Source organism: Stegastes partitus, unplaced genomic scaffold, assembly GCF_000690725.1.
Source record: "Stegastes partitus isolate 25-593 unplaced genomic scaffold, Stegastes_partitus-1.0.2 Scaffold569, whole genome shotgun sequence".
NCBI lineage: Eukaryota > Metazoa > Chordata > Actinopteri > Pomacentridae > Stegastes > Stegastes partitus.
This window is the reverse complement of record NW_007578300.1, coordinates 145512-161213: the sequence shown is the minus strand read 5'-3', so window position 1 is coordinate 161213 and position 15702 is coordinate 145512. Positions and strand designations below refer to the sequence as shown.

General features: G+C 46.8%; 2 protein-coding genes and 1 long non-coding RNA gene across 4 annotated transcripts in view; all 3 read right to left on the bottom strand.

Moving 5' to 3' along the window:
* The window catches only part of ckap2l (cytoskeleton associated protein 2-like), a 12462-nt gene extending 10368 nt beyond the window's left edge, over positions 1-2094 (bottom strand). The window contains exons 1-3 of the mRNA XM_008288667.1: positions 1952-2094; positions 171-237; positions 14-68 (exon numbers count right to left, since the gene is read on the bottom strand). Coding sequence (XP_008286889.1) covers positions 14-68; positions 171-237; positions 1952-1997 — 168 coding nt within the window. The 5' untranslated portion in view covers positions 1998-2094. The remainder of the gene's footprint in view (positions 1-13; positions 69-170; positions 238-1951) is intronic.
* A 385-nt stretch (positions 2095-2479) lies between these two features.
* Positions 2480-4785, bottom strand: LOC103362339 (interleukin-1 beta-like). 2 transcript variants are annotated; one of them, XM_008288666.1, is made up of 5 exons: positions 4711-4785; positions 4226-4456; positions 3835-3999; positions 3272-3408; positions 2480-3104 (listed from the first exon to the last, which is right to left on the bottom strand). In XM_008288666.1, the coding sequence occupies exons 2-5, from the start codon at positions 4443-4445 to the stop codon at positions 2883-2885; spliced, it is 744 nt and encodes a 247-aa protein (XP_008286888.1). In that variant the 5' UTR covers positions 4446-4456; positions 4711-4785; the 3' UTR covers positions 2480-2882. The 2 variants fall into 2 exon arrangements, with proteins under 2 accessions (XP_008286888.1, XP_008286887.1); XM_008288665.1 differs by lacking the exon at positions 4711-4785 and having other exon boundaries at positions 4226-4671.
* An 8720-nt stretch (positions 4786-13505) lies between these two features.
* Positions 13506-15696, bottom strand: LOC103362338 (uncharacterized). The gene is made up of 2 exons (XR_520458.1): positions 14818-15696; positions 13506-14777 (listed from the first exon to the last, which is right to left on the bottom strand). It is a non-coding gene; the product is annotated as an uncharacterized LOC103362338 (long non-coding RNA).
* Between the last annotated feature and the right edge of the window lie 6 nt (positions 15697-15702).

The window sequence follows — 15702 nt, the reverse complement described above, 5'->3', positions numbered from 1 at the left end:
ACACACACACTACCTTTACTGCAGACGCCACAGGCCTCTTATGCTGGTGGGCTTCTTGGGTTTTAGGCCTGAGGAACAAAATGAAGTGACTTACGTTGCCCTGGTATAATAACCAACATGTCACTGAACACACACTGAGATCTCAGGCAGCGTTGGAGTTTCATACGTACAAAGGATCTGATGGCTTGATCTTTCCTTTTGCAGCCAAGTATTCCATCAGTTTCTGTTTACGCAGCTCTGTAAAGACATTACAGAGGAATGAAACACTGGCCTGATGGATGACTTTCCATGATAATCAACTTTAAATGTCATACTTAATGTGTGAGCTGAACTCATGTGGACCTAACATCCACCCACTGGACCTCGAGTGTAATCTTTGGAACAATACTAACATCAATCCAGAGACATGTACTGCCATCTAGCTGCAGCTAGTGACAGTTTAAAACTATTCCTACAGTTCTACAGTTTCATCAGCAGACGCTTTAATCCAAAGCGACGTCCATCCAGCAGATACAGCACCAGCAAGGATCTGGTCAGGAGACAACGACCTGGATCAGAGCCACAGAACTGATTGAGTGTGACAGGGCGGTGGTGCACAGGAGAGCCACATGATCACACACTGGCCACACGTACAGGCACAAAGTCTGCACCCATCTTCATAATTAGTTTAAATAATTCTAATGAAAGAAAGAGTGGAGAAGCGCACACACTGGCTCCAGGAGGACAGGCTGGGTGCACCTGTACAGTAACCCACAGACAGGTGACTGACGACGCTCGCTTCATCCTGCACTGAGGAAACTCTGGAAGTGACTTTCAGTTAACTACTAGCAACGCATCAACTACGTCAGTCCTGACCATTATCATACACAATAAATGAGCTGTTCTGAAAAACAAAAGTTTTTCTGTAATTCTACCAACAAGGTTCTTTTCATACAAAACCGATCTTTCACTACAGCATAACAAAGCTACTTAATGGGGGACTCAGGTGGAACCAGGAGGGTCTATAAGAGCTAGAATATTGTTCATGTGTGTTGTTATGTATGACACCGATCTGGATCCAGTTATGGATCAAACAATACTTTATTTAGTTCCTGTTTTTAGTGAAACATTTGCTCCCAATTACAAGCTGACAGTATTTCTTGCCACACAGCAGCACTGACAGTGTTTTGGCTCAAACTGTGCAAAAAACGTGCTGAAGAGCAGCCCCATGCACCGTCTCCACCGCCCCACTGTGGGTCCAGAGGGTCCGGGTCAGTCCCAGCAGCTCCATGTCTGCAGCAGGGAAGAAACACTGCACTGGAAATTAACGTCACTCCCTTTTAATGGCCTCTTTGCAGGGACTGAATTCAGTGTTTTATCTGAACTTTTAAGACTTGCAGACACCCTGTAGCTGCTGTTGCCTGTTTCAGGATTGAAACCCAGTTCTGGGGCATGGCCCAGTCCACCCACAAACCGCAGCAGCAGCGACCACGTATGTCATAAAAATTAAGAAACTAAAAGGGAACAAATGATTTCCTGTTGCTTGTCATACATTCGTGCAGTTTTTGTCATCACACGCTGAATAACGGTTACAGACGTTTATTAAGTAAAGTTATATTTGTAGGACCAATAATGTTCAAACCCAAACCCTGACCCTCAACGAGCCTTTTCGTTGTGATCCCATTGACGTTCAGGCACTAATTTATGTGACCTGAGTTTCCCACTACATGGAAGGTAACGCTTCCTAACTAGCGCTAGCGTTAGCAGCGGCTAACAGTTAGCTAACCGTCATGTAAGGTAACGCTTCCTAACTAGCGCTAGCGTTAGCAGCGGCTAACAGTTAGCTAACCGTCATGTAAGGTAACGCTTCCTAACTAGCGCTAGCGTTAGCAGCGGCTAACAGTTAGCTAACCAAGGGCCGCTAACGCTAACAAACATAACTAGCTATTAGCAGCTGAATAAGCTCGCTAACCTTTTCTGGAAAGCACCGGTACGGATTCTCCTTCTTCCATATTCATAAAAGCCGTTTTCTTCGTGTCGCTGCACTCGGGTGTAGAAACCACAGATATCTGTCTGTCTGTGGTAGAAACACTCCCGTCGCGGCGGTTTATACGTTAAACGAGCACCACAACAATTGAGCTCCTAAATCTCGTTTTGAAATTACCGCGAGGAATCATTTCTTCTTCTCTGATTGGACGATTTGAAATTTCGAACAAGATCAGCACGCCTGCGCACAAGACCCGCGCTGATTGAAGGAGAGCATGTAAACAAAAAGTCCATGCAGGTAGTGAACACTGGAAACATTTTTATTTTGTGTTTTTAATTGTTTTTGTTTGTTTGTATGAATCTTGTCCATCAGGTGCACAGAAAATATGTCACTTTTGTAGAATATATAATATTATATATATATAGTGTGTTTTATACACCTGGCTGAGTGTGATCGTCATTTATCCCTGTTTCAGTGAAGTCGTTTACCAAATCCTAATAAAGCACATAAAACACAAATTAAATGGCTTTATTATTAAAAAGGCTTTATTTAAGATTCACTGCACTTCATTTAAATAATTGTTAGTAAGCAGATTAAAACTGTGCATAAATATATAAATAAATAAATACATAAGAGCAGTAGCAACGTGCCCCGTCATTCAGCACAATAAATACACAGGAAGCTCACGAGGCACGATGGTGCCACCTTGTGACGAAACTTGACTCTGTCAATACATGAAGGTTCTACTTTCTGTACCCGGTACATACAGTAAACACAAACTCCTGCTTCTTCTTCATCTTGATTCTTTCAAATAGCTCAAGTGCAGTATATTTTACACTCTTCAGTGCAAAAACGTTTTCTTCAGACGGTCAAACTTGACCCCCAGATGCAGATCCACTCTCTGTCTGTAGCAGGTTTAACTCTGACGCTGGATGTTGAAGGCTCTGTAGCGCGGGGCGATCTCCTGGCACATCTCCACCGGCTTGTTGTCCTGCTGCGCTGTGCTGATGTACCAGTCAGGGAAGCGGGCAGACATGAGGGTGCTGATGTTCAGCCCACTGTCCCGTTTGTAGAAGAGAAATCGCACCATCTCGCTCTCTGAGCTGATTCTCAACAGGCTGTCTTTGTCTGTCACCTCCTGAAGAGTACAAAGATCCACATCAGAACACTTCACAGCGGGCAGCTTTAGGCCCACGAGCTTCAAGTCAGAGGAGCAGATAGATCAGCTGTCCTAGTCTTCGGTCCAGTTGTATGAAACTGTTCTGCTAAGTGTGTCGTCGCAGTGTGATGTTTGTGCAGTCTTACCTCCAGGTGCAGGGTTGGGGGCTCATCACCGTCCTTGTGGCAAGACAGGTAGAGGTTCGAGTCCTTGATGCCCAGAGCCACGGGCCGGGCCTCGGTGCTGGGGGTCGGGTGCACGTAGGTGGACATGTTCAGGTGAACTGAGGAGAGACGGCACAGGCTCATTGTAGTAACAGCGGTCGGACACATGCTGCTTTCATTTTGTTACCAGCACATCTGAAGCATTAGCAAAAGTCTGAGGTGTGTGAAAAATCCAGTTTGTATGATTTCCATCTGCTGCAGCTTCATCCTTTGATTCCCTTCAATTCTACAGTTCAGAACATTCAGCTCTTTGTGGTTCTGACCCTTTGGCTCGCCATCTCTTACACTTTAAATCAACATATCAGTTGGTATTACAGCTCAGAGTGGAGCGAAACGTTTGGTGCTTGGTTTAGATTTTTTATCCTCTTTGAAGAGTTTTCAGGTGAAACATCAAACAGAACACAGACGAATAAAGTCAAATGAAACCCTGCTATGACCCAGAGCACGACTATCACACCACAGACTCACGTGTCACATGCCAGTACCTTTGCGGTTGTCGCTGCCTCCCTGCAGCATCACTGCGTGGAGCTCCATGCTGTTCTGGACCAGAACTAAGCTCCTCTTCTGGGAGTCGGTCACGCTGCACTGGTGCACGCCGGTTCTGCTGAACTGATCGAGTGGAACTGTGCTTCTCTCGAACACAATTCGCTCTGAGAGGACAAATGGCGGCTTCGTTAGTTGTGTTGTCCTGGTTCTGATCTGCTTGAATCACTGAGTTAATCTGAATTGGACTTCTACAGAAACTGATCCAAACTCTTCTAAAGACGGTTCCTGTTAGCAGGAACTCACTCAGGTCCTAATGACAGCAGCTGCCTTCAGAATCCGACATAAACTCGGTTCAGATACGATCAGAAGAGAGCCTGTCTCTGGGATTACCTTCCACGATGCTGTCCAGCATGATGCTGAGCAGGTTTTCGTCTCTGAAGTCGGTGCTCAGCACCGTCTCCGACGTGCTGGCCTTCAGCCTCTCCATGGCGATGACGAGGTTGGCGACCTGCCTCATGGTGAGAGGATGATGTGAAATCTCCAAGTCCAGTCCCTGGGGCATCTTGTCGCTCCACATTTTGCTCATGTTGCGGCTCATCTCGGATTCCATGTTTTTAAGATCTGCAGGGAGACAGAAAGTAGTTCCTCCTGTCACTGCATCACAACTCATGTAGTGAGGTCCAGCTGGAGGTCCAGCTGGAGGTCCAGCTGGAGGTCCAGCTGAAGTCCTGTAACGTCTGCTTCCCTTCAACACATCACAGCTGTCTGTCCAGAAAAACTAGAAGGTGACTCAAACTGCCCAAAGCAAAGGTCCTGTTTGAGATCTGCTCCACATGAAGGAGACGAAACAAACCAGACAAGAGACGTGTGGTTACCTGTTGACGGCTGTGGATCAGAAGCTGTGCTGTTTGCCGGGTCGTCCTGGCGCTGTGTGCTGCCTGCCTCGGCCCAGCGGCTTTTATGTGCTGCCACTCGTCAAAGGGAATTTCTGTCTTACAAACAGGAAGTGGGCCAGTCTCTACGAGTCGTCCCGCTCTGATCCTCGCTGTGATGCAATACTGTACTTACACACTGTGGTCACGCCTGAGATAAGTGAGGTACGTGATTGAGACACAAGAGGAAGCAGGAAGGTACCGACCGGGATTCCACGTAGCAGACGGTCCCTGTTTGGTTAACAACAACCATATCTGTCACCCAGCGGCTCTAAAGGGACAAGTACAGATAATAACAAATAAAGAGATTATTAATAATAATAATAATAATAATAATAATAATAATAATACCTCATAAAGAGACATAAAGGCTTCAGAGAAGATTCTCTTTGACTCTCTGACCTCAGCAACCTGAAGACAGATGAAGTCAAACTGCTTCATGATGAAACTAGAACCTGTTGCTCCAGATCCAGAGTCAGACTGAACCGTCATGATTTCCTTCTTCACATATCATCTGTGTTAACTACTGTCAGAATGAAGCCACATGCTGATGCTGGTGTTACAAATTAAATACTCTAAAATCTGAAGCTTGTTGTGGCGTCAACAACAACAACAACAACAACAACAACAACAACAACAACAACGACCGCCGGCTGCTGTGAACAGTGGGAGCAGAACGCAGCGCCGTGGAGCAGCAGCCTGACGCCGGCCGTCGAGCAGATCGATCATCTGAACTTCACTCTGAGACATTTGGACATTTGTCTTCAGCTGAATGACGGTCCTGAAGGTTCAGGCTTTCTGGGCTGTTCATGATCCACCGTCACCTTTATGCAGTTTGAAAGAAGAACATGTTGTAATTTAGAGACAGAGTCAGCGCTGGTTACAGCAACAGCACAGGTCAGGACCGGACAGTCTGCTCATGTTTGACGGTGATGGTTTAACTGGTTAGATGAGTAGATTAGTTTAACTAAAGGACAACAGTGACGCTGCAAAGCTCCAGTAAAACACATCCAGCTGCTGATATTTTACTTTCATGTTGTCTGGACCGGCTGTTCCAGTGAGTGGCTCTGGAGGACGGGAAATTTCCTGAAATATACAAGCGTGTTCCTTCTGTGGTCATCATGCGACCCGTCCACTCAGTCCTCAGGTTGTTTCATCCTCTTCTGATTGAGGCAGAAAGGTGGCCTCCTGTCAGCTACCAGTGATCGTTTTTACTTTGCTTTTGCACACATTGAACAAATCAGATCTGAGTGTGAGTTGGGCGTCTGTGTGGCCTGAATTCAACCTGCGTCGACCTGAGTGTGACGTTGTGAAAGTGGAGTAAAGACACGCTTTGCTTCATCACGGCTCGCCGTAAACCTGTTGCATCCCTGAGAAACACCGGAAAACACAGAAGTCAGTAAATGTGTGAAAGCTCATCACATGAAATGTTAAATTTCCACAAACCAATTAAGGTTTTGTGGTTGCTTTGATGTGAAAAAAAAATTCCACCAGCTTGTAAAGTTGCATCACAGCGGCTGAATCTGATATTTCTTCACTTCCTGGTTTGGCTGTAATGAAGCTGCGTCACCAGCAGCTCTCTCACTGGGCTTCTGATGGTCTTGGTCCAGGCTGACTGGCTACAGGAGGGCTGCTGTCATATGTACTGCTGGCTATAGTTGTATGAAAGAGCAGCGTGCTTTAACAGGGGACGGGATGGAAGTCACACATAAACATCAACCAAACTAGTTTCCTCTTTGACCTCTTAGGACCTGCGTGGACATCACATCCTGGGTCACATTAACCTGTAGTCAAAAAAATGTAAACAATTACATACTTATATATATATGTTATTATTGTTTTATTATTGTTATTTATTTTTATTTTTTAATTTTTAAAACACATTTTACTTTCTTTATATTTTTTTAACTTTTTGTTCTCTTGCATCTCAAACAAGAGCTCCGGTCTTAAGAGGTTAAATTTAAAACTGTGTTAGAACAAATAAACACTTTTTCATACTTTTCCAATCATGAATTGTGTTTTATGTAGTTCTATTTATATTATATTAATTTTTCCTGATCACAGTGATCATGTTTGCATCCTGGCATTTAGCAGATAGAACGTACATCACCAGTTAGCACCATCCATCCATCATCTCTCCACCTTCATCCTCACCAGGGTCATGGGGGGCGGAGCCTATCCCAGCTGACTCAGGGTGAAGGCAGGTTCACCTGGACAGGTAACCAGTCTATCACAGGGCTACACTTAGAGACAGACAACCAAGCACACTCACATTCACACCTACGGACAATTTACAATCACCAATTAACCTCAGCATGTTTCTGGACTGTGGGAGGAAGCCGGAGAACCCGGAGAGAACCCACGCTGCACGGGGAGAACATGGAGACTCCACGCAGGAAGATCCCGGGTGTCCTCACCGGGACGTGAACCGGCGACCTTCTAGCTGTGAGGCCACGGTGCTAACCACTGATCCACCTGCAGCCTCCAATTAGCACCAGCACACATCTGTTCATTACTTCTGCAGGTATTTGGTTGCAAACCGATGGCAGGTGAATCGACCCAAAGAGTTCAAATCTGATTCATCATCTGCAACCAAACTTCCCGGCAATCAGGCTTTGCAATAACTGCTGGAGTGCTTCTGCTTGCAGGGTTACAGCTACAGCAAGCTGTTGTAAGTTAACGGTAAGTTCAAAGAGGAAGCAGCCAACGTTGGTTAATAACATCACAGCAGAAATATAGACTTTAGTTTAGTTTTGCTGAAGTCAAAAGAAGAAGGACTCGTCACACGTAGCTAAAAATATTTCAGTTTTATTCAGCGTGTGTCTGTCCTGTAACACAACCAGCAGACTGTCCTGATGGCGCTGGCTGCACCTCAATGTACAGATACAGCTAGACGTAAACAGTTTCATCAGTTAGATCAAATAAATAAAGATGAGTGAGATCATGATCAAGTTGAGAATTTCTTTTTTAAAATGACATTTGTATCTCTGTGTGGTTTAATGTCTGTTCGACGTTTCATTTGTATTCTATATGATGTGACGTATGGAGCTGAGCAGTACGCAGACAAGCAGGAACAAAACAAACAAACAAAGTCAATAAATAAACAGACTTCTTATGGTTTGGTACAGAATAAATGTTGTTGTTGTTGTTGTTGTTGTTGTTGTTGTTCATCTTCGTGTCTGCGTTGCGTCTCCGTGAGGACCAATCAGCAGCTGACAGCTCAGACCTTCATACGTCTCAACAAGCTGAGTCACACCAGGAGAATTCTCCTGCTTCAAACAAATGAACGAAATGAAAATTAAAAAAGAATTCTTTAGACATGAGGACATGATGTCAGAAATCAGCATCAAACAGATGAAACTCGGTCGGTGCTTCTGCAGCATGATGAGACCTGAACATGTTCACGTGGAGCTGGACTTGTTTCTGGGACGTCGAGACCAGCGCCGGTAAATCTGGACCGTCTTGTTTGAAGCCGTTCAGAAGACAAGCAGCAGAAAGCTGTGCTGTGTGAGCGGCGGTGTGTGTGTCCATATAATAGCAGGGCGTGTTGTGGCCTCATTGAATCACTCGTCTCTAATTCCTGCTGACTCATGTTTGGTTTCCTGCTCGCATTAGGAACTGGAGCTTCTCCTGGTGTTGAAGCAGCACTTTCACATCACTTATTAGTTCAGTCGCTGTGAGGAAGTTCGTCACAGAGACGCTCCAGCCAATGACTTTGTTTTGACTGAAACGCTGAACAGAATTCAGGGACCAAAGTTCTGCTCAACAAATGTGCAAAATCCAACAGTCTTTACAAGCAGAAACGTTTGAATGTCAGAGAATAACGGCGGAGCAAGAGGCGGTTTCATTGGGCCGCACCAGCCAGCCCATGGCCCGGAGCTCCTCAGCTACAACCAGTACCAAGTTCTAATGTCTGCATGTAGAGAGCTGCAGAGTTCTGATGGTGACAAGAGATGTGGTGGGCTTGAAATCCTAAACTCCAGAAGGACTTGTTCAGATCACAACACACACACAGTTTGAATCACGACAGCTGCCAAAGTCTTCCCAGTCCGACCTCGCTCAGCTCCGACTTCCTCCACCTCCTCCTGAGCTCAGTCGGCCCGTTTGCATCCATTCTGATCATCAGTACACTGAAAATAATTCAGAATAGAATAGAACTTTATTGACCCCTTTGGTGGAAACCTCAGGGAGATGCTGCACCAACAACGACAACAACAACAACAGTAATAATAACAACAACAACAACAATGGATTCAGATCAGGTTGGAAACACCTTGTGCATGTAAACCTGAAGTCCTCAGTGTGGACGATGGAGCTTCTTCTCACCCAGCAGGCAGGAAAAGGAAAGTCAAACCAAGCTTCAGCTGCAAACAATGAAATGATCAATACGATCCCAGACAGAGTGGAAACAGGCTAACGTCCTCCTCTGACCCCTAAAGCATCCAGATGGACACGTCTGCTACATCCTGCTGTCACTGAGCTGGGTGAGAACAGAGCTCCATGAAACATCTCCACCGGCTCCAACGTCTGGGAATGATCCACATGATGACCACATTCAGTGATAACATCCCATCATAAAGGTGCCATGAAGCTAAAGAGGAAGCTCCTGGAATTGGAAGGCCACTGGACTCCTCTGTTTTGGTTCTTGACCTTGCTGATAACACCCAAGAGGCCTCCGTGGTTCTGACCGACTAACGGGGAGCCCACATCCTACAGGCAAAGCTCATTACTGACCCAAGAAGGTTTCTAACTGATCAGATTTACTCAGAGCTTTTCTGGACTGAAGTTGCTTCACACTGTCAGTCATCCATCCTGGTGGTGGTATCTCTGGCTGTAGCCTCAGCTGCCCCGGGGGGGGGGGGAGCAGACTGCCCTCCGACCACCTCAACAACCACCCATACGCATCCACACCAGGCAGGTGGTGGAGTGTGTTAGACAAGGACACGTCGACCAGGACACAGGTTACAGGAATCGAACCGCCGACCTTCTGATCACCGACCGCCTCGCGACACTCGTCTGAAGACAGCAAAGTCCACGTTCTGGACGGAGAAGACAGGCGGTCTGAGACAGGAGTGAAGGAACCCATATGAAACTGGAACCGTTATCTCCAGACGGGCTCATCGTGTACTTAGAGTTCAGTCTTGCCAGACAGTTTCAGCCTCATTAATGCTGAGTCATCGGAGGCCAGTTAGCAGCCACCAGGACCAGCTGCTGTGGGAGGTCTTATATAATCGCTCCTACGGCTCCCTGTTCAGTGGAAAATAATCAGAAGTAATGAGCTTTATATCTGGTCTCAAAAGACAGATGAATGTGGAGGTCCTGCTGCTTCCTACTTGCCGTCTCTCCGCATCGAGCATCAGGTACCGATCCACTAAACAGTTCATGAACTATCGCCTCAGCCAGCTGCAGACTGCGGCTCATGTCGATGCTTTTCTGAAACCACTCTGCTGGAGGCATTGCTGCGCTCTGATGCTGTTCTTCTGCAGCCAGCTCTTCATCTCCTGCTGCTTCAGTCAAACTATGAACGCGTGTGAAAGTGTGTTTTCACTCTGTGGCCTTCGTCCTGCGCTGCCACACACTCTTCAGCCCGGAGCAGTCAGCTGTGACCAGATGAGCGTCTGATTATCAGGTTGCGTCACAGTGAAACTTCTGGATCCTGATGAAATCGGTGTCGATGCTCTGAGCAGGATTTGGAGGGCGGCGGCTCAACCTTCAGCTGAGCCCTGTGACGGAGCGCCGGTGGGCGTCAGTAAACACAACGAGCACGACGTGATGAGAGAGTTCATAAAGCAGCAGCACTCGTCTCTCTCGGCCTTCTAACGGCAGGTTTCTGGAGTCAACTCGCCCCAGTTTATGAGACAAAAGGCAGTTTCATCACCTCCTATTAAACTACTCCTTATTCATGGTCTTGTTGCTCTGGTGCCTACTGGTAGAACTGGTTTCACAAGCAAAATTCCCACTGATGACAGCAGCAGCAGCAGCTTTGGGATTTTTCAGCTCACCCACAAAAACTACAGGATTTCACTTCCTTGCCCACACAGCGCTGGCAGCCATTCACAATAACAGGAAGTTACACCACGGCTTGGTATTGATGTTATCTGTGAGTAAAAAGCACTTTCGTGGGTGAGTTAGTGGGTTTTATAGGATTACATACAACAAGGAAAGAAGATGGAAAAAAACAAGTGAGCTCCTGACGTAGCAGAAGAAGAGCGTCGACGCCGTCCTATGTCTGAACGACGTGTTCAGATGTTACACATGAGGATGAAAGTGAATCATCTACAAATAAAATCTCAACTGAAAGACATCTGAAACGAGACGAAATGGCCCAAATCAACACCGTCCTTCTTTTTTCTGTCCCAAAAAGGACATTTCTTTCTCTGCACAAGTAGAGAGATGGACGATGTGACTAACTGCAGACGTCCAGTGATGCAGAGGAGTAAAGAGGACTGCATCTGTCCATGATGAGGCAACAGACACCGTCCACTGAATTTAACTTGTTGGATGTATTTATGAATAACTGGGCTGCAGTGAACAAAAGAACATTTTGCACAGAATGAAAGCGTACCGACTCCTTAGCCAATCAAACGGTTGTTGGGAAGAAAATCTACATGTGATGTTGAGATCCAGAGCGATGCTACTTACTGGTCTGAAGGCATCTCAGCTGTACGCTGCTATGAAACAAACACTCTGGCGTGTTGGACTTCTTTAAACCAATCACAGTGGGTGGGGCTGAGAACAGGACGCGCTGACGGTGTTCACGCCGAACGGTGACGGGGGAGTTGTTCTGGTGGAACATTAGCACGCTAGGATGCCATTAAAATGGATAATTCACTGAAAAACAAAACAGGCATGGCTGCCTCACTGCAAGCATCTGCGGTGAAAGAGGCAGCTGTCAGGGTGGGAGGCTGCTGCCTGAAGGTTGCTGGAGGAGCTTTTGAAAGCAGCAACATGTGGACAGCAGGAAGGAAAGAAAAAGCTGCGTGAAAGGCTGTCTCTAGATCAGCTGATTCAGCATCATCTATCTCTAGACTAAAGCAAACACAGAAGATCAGTGTCTGTATTTATTGTATCCTGAGGATGATAACGGACCTGAAGCAGACCAGCTGCCCTTTAGTCATACGATGTCTGAAAACGCTGCCACCTGGTGGAGCCAGCACAGGAACTGTTCAAGAAAGTACCGCAGGTGAGTTAGGCTATGGTTTTTAGATGATGTCACGTTAGTTGTTGAACTGATGTGAAACTGCAACATGGAAATACCAAAAAGGTTCCTGCAGTTCCTCAAACGCCCACTTGAGGCAGCGTCCAAGAGCAACTGAACCCTCATAGACGGTCATGTGAAAATGACCAAGTGTCCAGCAGAAATAAACGTGCTTACAGAAAGCAGCTTTGGTCTCTGGAGCTGATGCCTGTTCAACACAACGCTACGGGGCAGAACTCACTCGTCTGATTTGCATTAAAGCCGTGAGTGATGCATCATCAGGAGCACGGCCGCCTGGAGTGACAGGGACATGTCCTCAGCTCCACTCGGGCTCCACCTCTTTGCTCATGCTTACATTCACCAGGAAGTAGACTGGGGTCGAATATTGCAAAGATGGTGACAGCTAGAACCTCCACATCGGCCCGATCTCCAGTTTCCACACTCATAGAGACACATGAGCTCTCAGCGTTGTCCTGATGTCAGATCCTCCAGAGCAGGAGGCCTGATGAGGACTTCACTGTAACGCCAACGTGACATTCAGCCTTCCTGTGTGTGTCTGCAGGTTTTCTGAGGGGCTTGTTCATACAACCCGTCCTCTCCACCCCAGAACATGCACAAACCAAGCGCTGATGTGGTAGGACAGTAATTTTCTAGGAAACTTCTGAGACAGTATCTGTTCTGTTATTGCACTCTGCGCAGCGTTTCCACGTCGACGTGACTTTCCCGACTTCTGCTCGTTTGCTAACAATGTGTAAACACGTGACGTGATGACAGGTCGAAACACTCCTGAACACCGGGTTGGTTCCTCTTTTTGGAGTATTTGGAGCCGTCAACACGCTGCAGCTGTGAGACCAGCTAAGATTTTACTCCCTCTGCCACAGGAAAGGGAACATTTCAGTTATTTCATGCTGTCGCTGACTTAGCAGGTATCACACCAGATAAACTGTTTGTGCTCCATCCCTCTGCTTCCTTTAAACACATTATTAAAGGAGAAACATGTCCACAGACGTTCTGAGCTTCTGCAGGTCCATCAGTCCTGCTGTAATTATGCATAAAGCATAATTAAAATAAATACAATTCATACTTTAAAAGGCCAGCATATGTCTCAGATCACCTCCTTCTTACGTCTCTGAGCCTTGACTGAAGGAAAATTATGGATGTTCAAAAAATTCACAAAACTTAAACTGTGATTGCCTGAAAAGCTTAAAATGGATCAAAGCATGGATTCAGACCGATCACATTCTGAGCTTTGTCACCAGTTCAACTTTAAATAAAGTTTCTACAGTAAATCTGTCAGAGGTTCAGGGTTCCTGAAGAGGCTGGTGTTGGAAGGTGTACTCCCACTCATGTCAACGGATATTATTAGATTGGAGATCATCCATCATGTCTACAACTTAATCCTTAACGCCCACAACGAGACGTGAACGCTGGAGGGACACCGAGGCCGAGCTCGGCTCCAGAACAGGACGAGGACTTGGCTGGACGCGAGCGTGTCGACCTCCCAGTCTGGACCAGACGCGTGAAGAAACCAGGACAAAGCTCCGTAGAGAAATATATCTCAGGTTTATTAATAACTTTCATCATCTTCAAAACTCATTAAGACAGAAATTATAAAACAGTATTTACACCTTGTTTCTCTGATTTTCTGTTCAGTTAAAGCGTCCAGAGAGGATGAAGGACAATCAGCTGATTTCTCCCCAGACGCCGTCCAAATCACACTCATGACAAATAAAAAAAGATTGTTGTTTATCACGATTACTGACAGTGTTCTGAGGTACAAAAAAAACAAGAAACCCAGACGTGATCCACTCACACGTTCACACACACCCTAATGAACCCAGACCCGGTACGACTGGCCCAGACGGCGGTGGGGGGCGCTCCAACACGGACTCACATTCAACAATATGTCAGTCATAGAAATCTACAAAACCAACACAACAGTCCTTTGAAATGGAAGTGTGTCTGTAACTCAGGAATGAAGATGAGGAGAAGACTGGACTGAGTGGACAGCAGAGCGCCGAGGCCTCCAGCCCGGCCGCAGACGTGACGCTCAGAAGAGGAAGCGTCGCGATGAGGAGCCGGCGAAGACCTGCTGATGAAATCCTGGCTCATCACGGCGCTGCGACACAGCGAATGAGCAGCAACTTTGGCAAATTTATCTCCAGCTCTGCTTCCTGCTTCTATTCCATCACATCAGCCGGTTCAGCTTCACTCACTGGGTTCTCAGAGGGTTCTCAGAGGGTTCTCAGAGGGTTCTGGGGAAAAACTGGTATCCACAAAACAGTGTGTTGTTGTTGCTGTTCTCCAGTTTTGTAGATTTATTTGGGAGCGTGTTAATCTGAACAGAAGTCCAGATTAAGTCCTGATCCTACCAGCTGGAGTGGCCTGGAGCTGTGCAGGGAACCTCCTGAGCTTCAAAAACTTCTGCAGCTAAAACCTCCGAGCTGAAGAAAGGCCTTTGGGTGGCTGCTTTCTACCATAAAACAACCGACACTCAAAACTCAAACGAATGTGTCCTCTGAGTTCTAACCCGACACCACCAAGAACCCGTCTGCTGTGACTCCACGTGGACATCGTGTTCTGTAAGCGTGAACATCTAGAAACCAACTGGACCGTGCTGCTGTGTGTTAAAGGGAACCAGAGTTCTAAGGCAACACCGTGTAACGTCGCCACGGCGACAACAAACCGGGTGTAAGAGACCAACCGCTGCAGCTCCCAGAGGTTCCTGTCAGCTCAGATCCATTCACGACCAGCTGCTGTTACTGAGCCACACAGACATTCATGTGACATAGAGGGAGTCAACACTATCCACCTGGATCCACCTGGATCCACCTGTATCCACCTGTCTCCACCTGTCTCCACCTGTCTCCACCTGTCTCCACCTGTCTCCACCTGCATCTTCACACACACACACGGGGGAATTCTCTTGGTGGCGACATTCAGCATTTCCCTGAATATTAAAGCGATTCATGAAACTAGAACCCAGAAATGAAATCAACATCTTCTCATGCTTTGGCTTCTGATTCATGCTGAGTCTAATAAAGTGCTTCGTGTTTCCTGTGTTCGGACCGGAGGAGTCCTGTTCTGGTGACGAGCTGATCAGATGGTGAGCTCCAGCCACACCAGAGCTTCAGTGGATCTACGCTCACAGAGCTTCACAGCGTTTGTTCACTGACGGGAGACACATGAAGCCATCTGAGAACATCAGCTGCTGATGTTTTGATGCTGCAGCGATTTTTTAAAAAAACTATCCACCTTCAAAAACTCGTTCGATCTGTGCCGATATCCTAAAGATGTCCTACGTTTCCCAGAATGCCACTGACAGAGAACACAGACCGGAGTCGTCTGGCTGCAATGAGCTGAACAGCAACAGAGGAACCAGACCTTGTGGGGCTGCTGCCAGCACATGCAGTCATTAGTGCACAAACCCAACCAGCGAGTGCTTCAGGAGCCGCTCGGTGGGTCCAGGGTCAAACACCTGATGTTGCCCTAAACTCCACAGACACACAGCGCCGTGGCTCTGCTGGTACGGAGCAAAGAAAACGTGATTTCATTTCTACAATAGATTATTCTGCTGCTAAAAAGGCACAGCAACGTATAACTGGAGTGTATGCAGCTCTACCGAGCACTGCATTTACGACAACATGCACACAATCCACTGAACGGACAACGGTTGGCTGATCCAGGGCTGTGATTGGCTGAGCCGTGTGATTGGCTGATCCAGGGCTGTGATTGGC

Coding starts and splice junctions, on each gene's coding strand:
- LOC103362339 (XM_008288665.1), bottom strand. CDS start 4,505: ATGAGTTGTGATGCAGTGACAGGAGGAACTACTTTCTGTCTCCCTGCA. Junction 4,000..4,225: donor GCTGGACAGCATCGTGGAAG/GTAATCCCAGAG, acceptor TTGTCCTCTCAG/AGCGAATTGTGTTCGAGAGA. Junction 3,105..3,271: donor CCCCAACCCTGCACCTGGAG/GTAAGACTGCAC, acceptor TGTACTCTTCAG/GAGGTGACAGACAAAGACAG.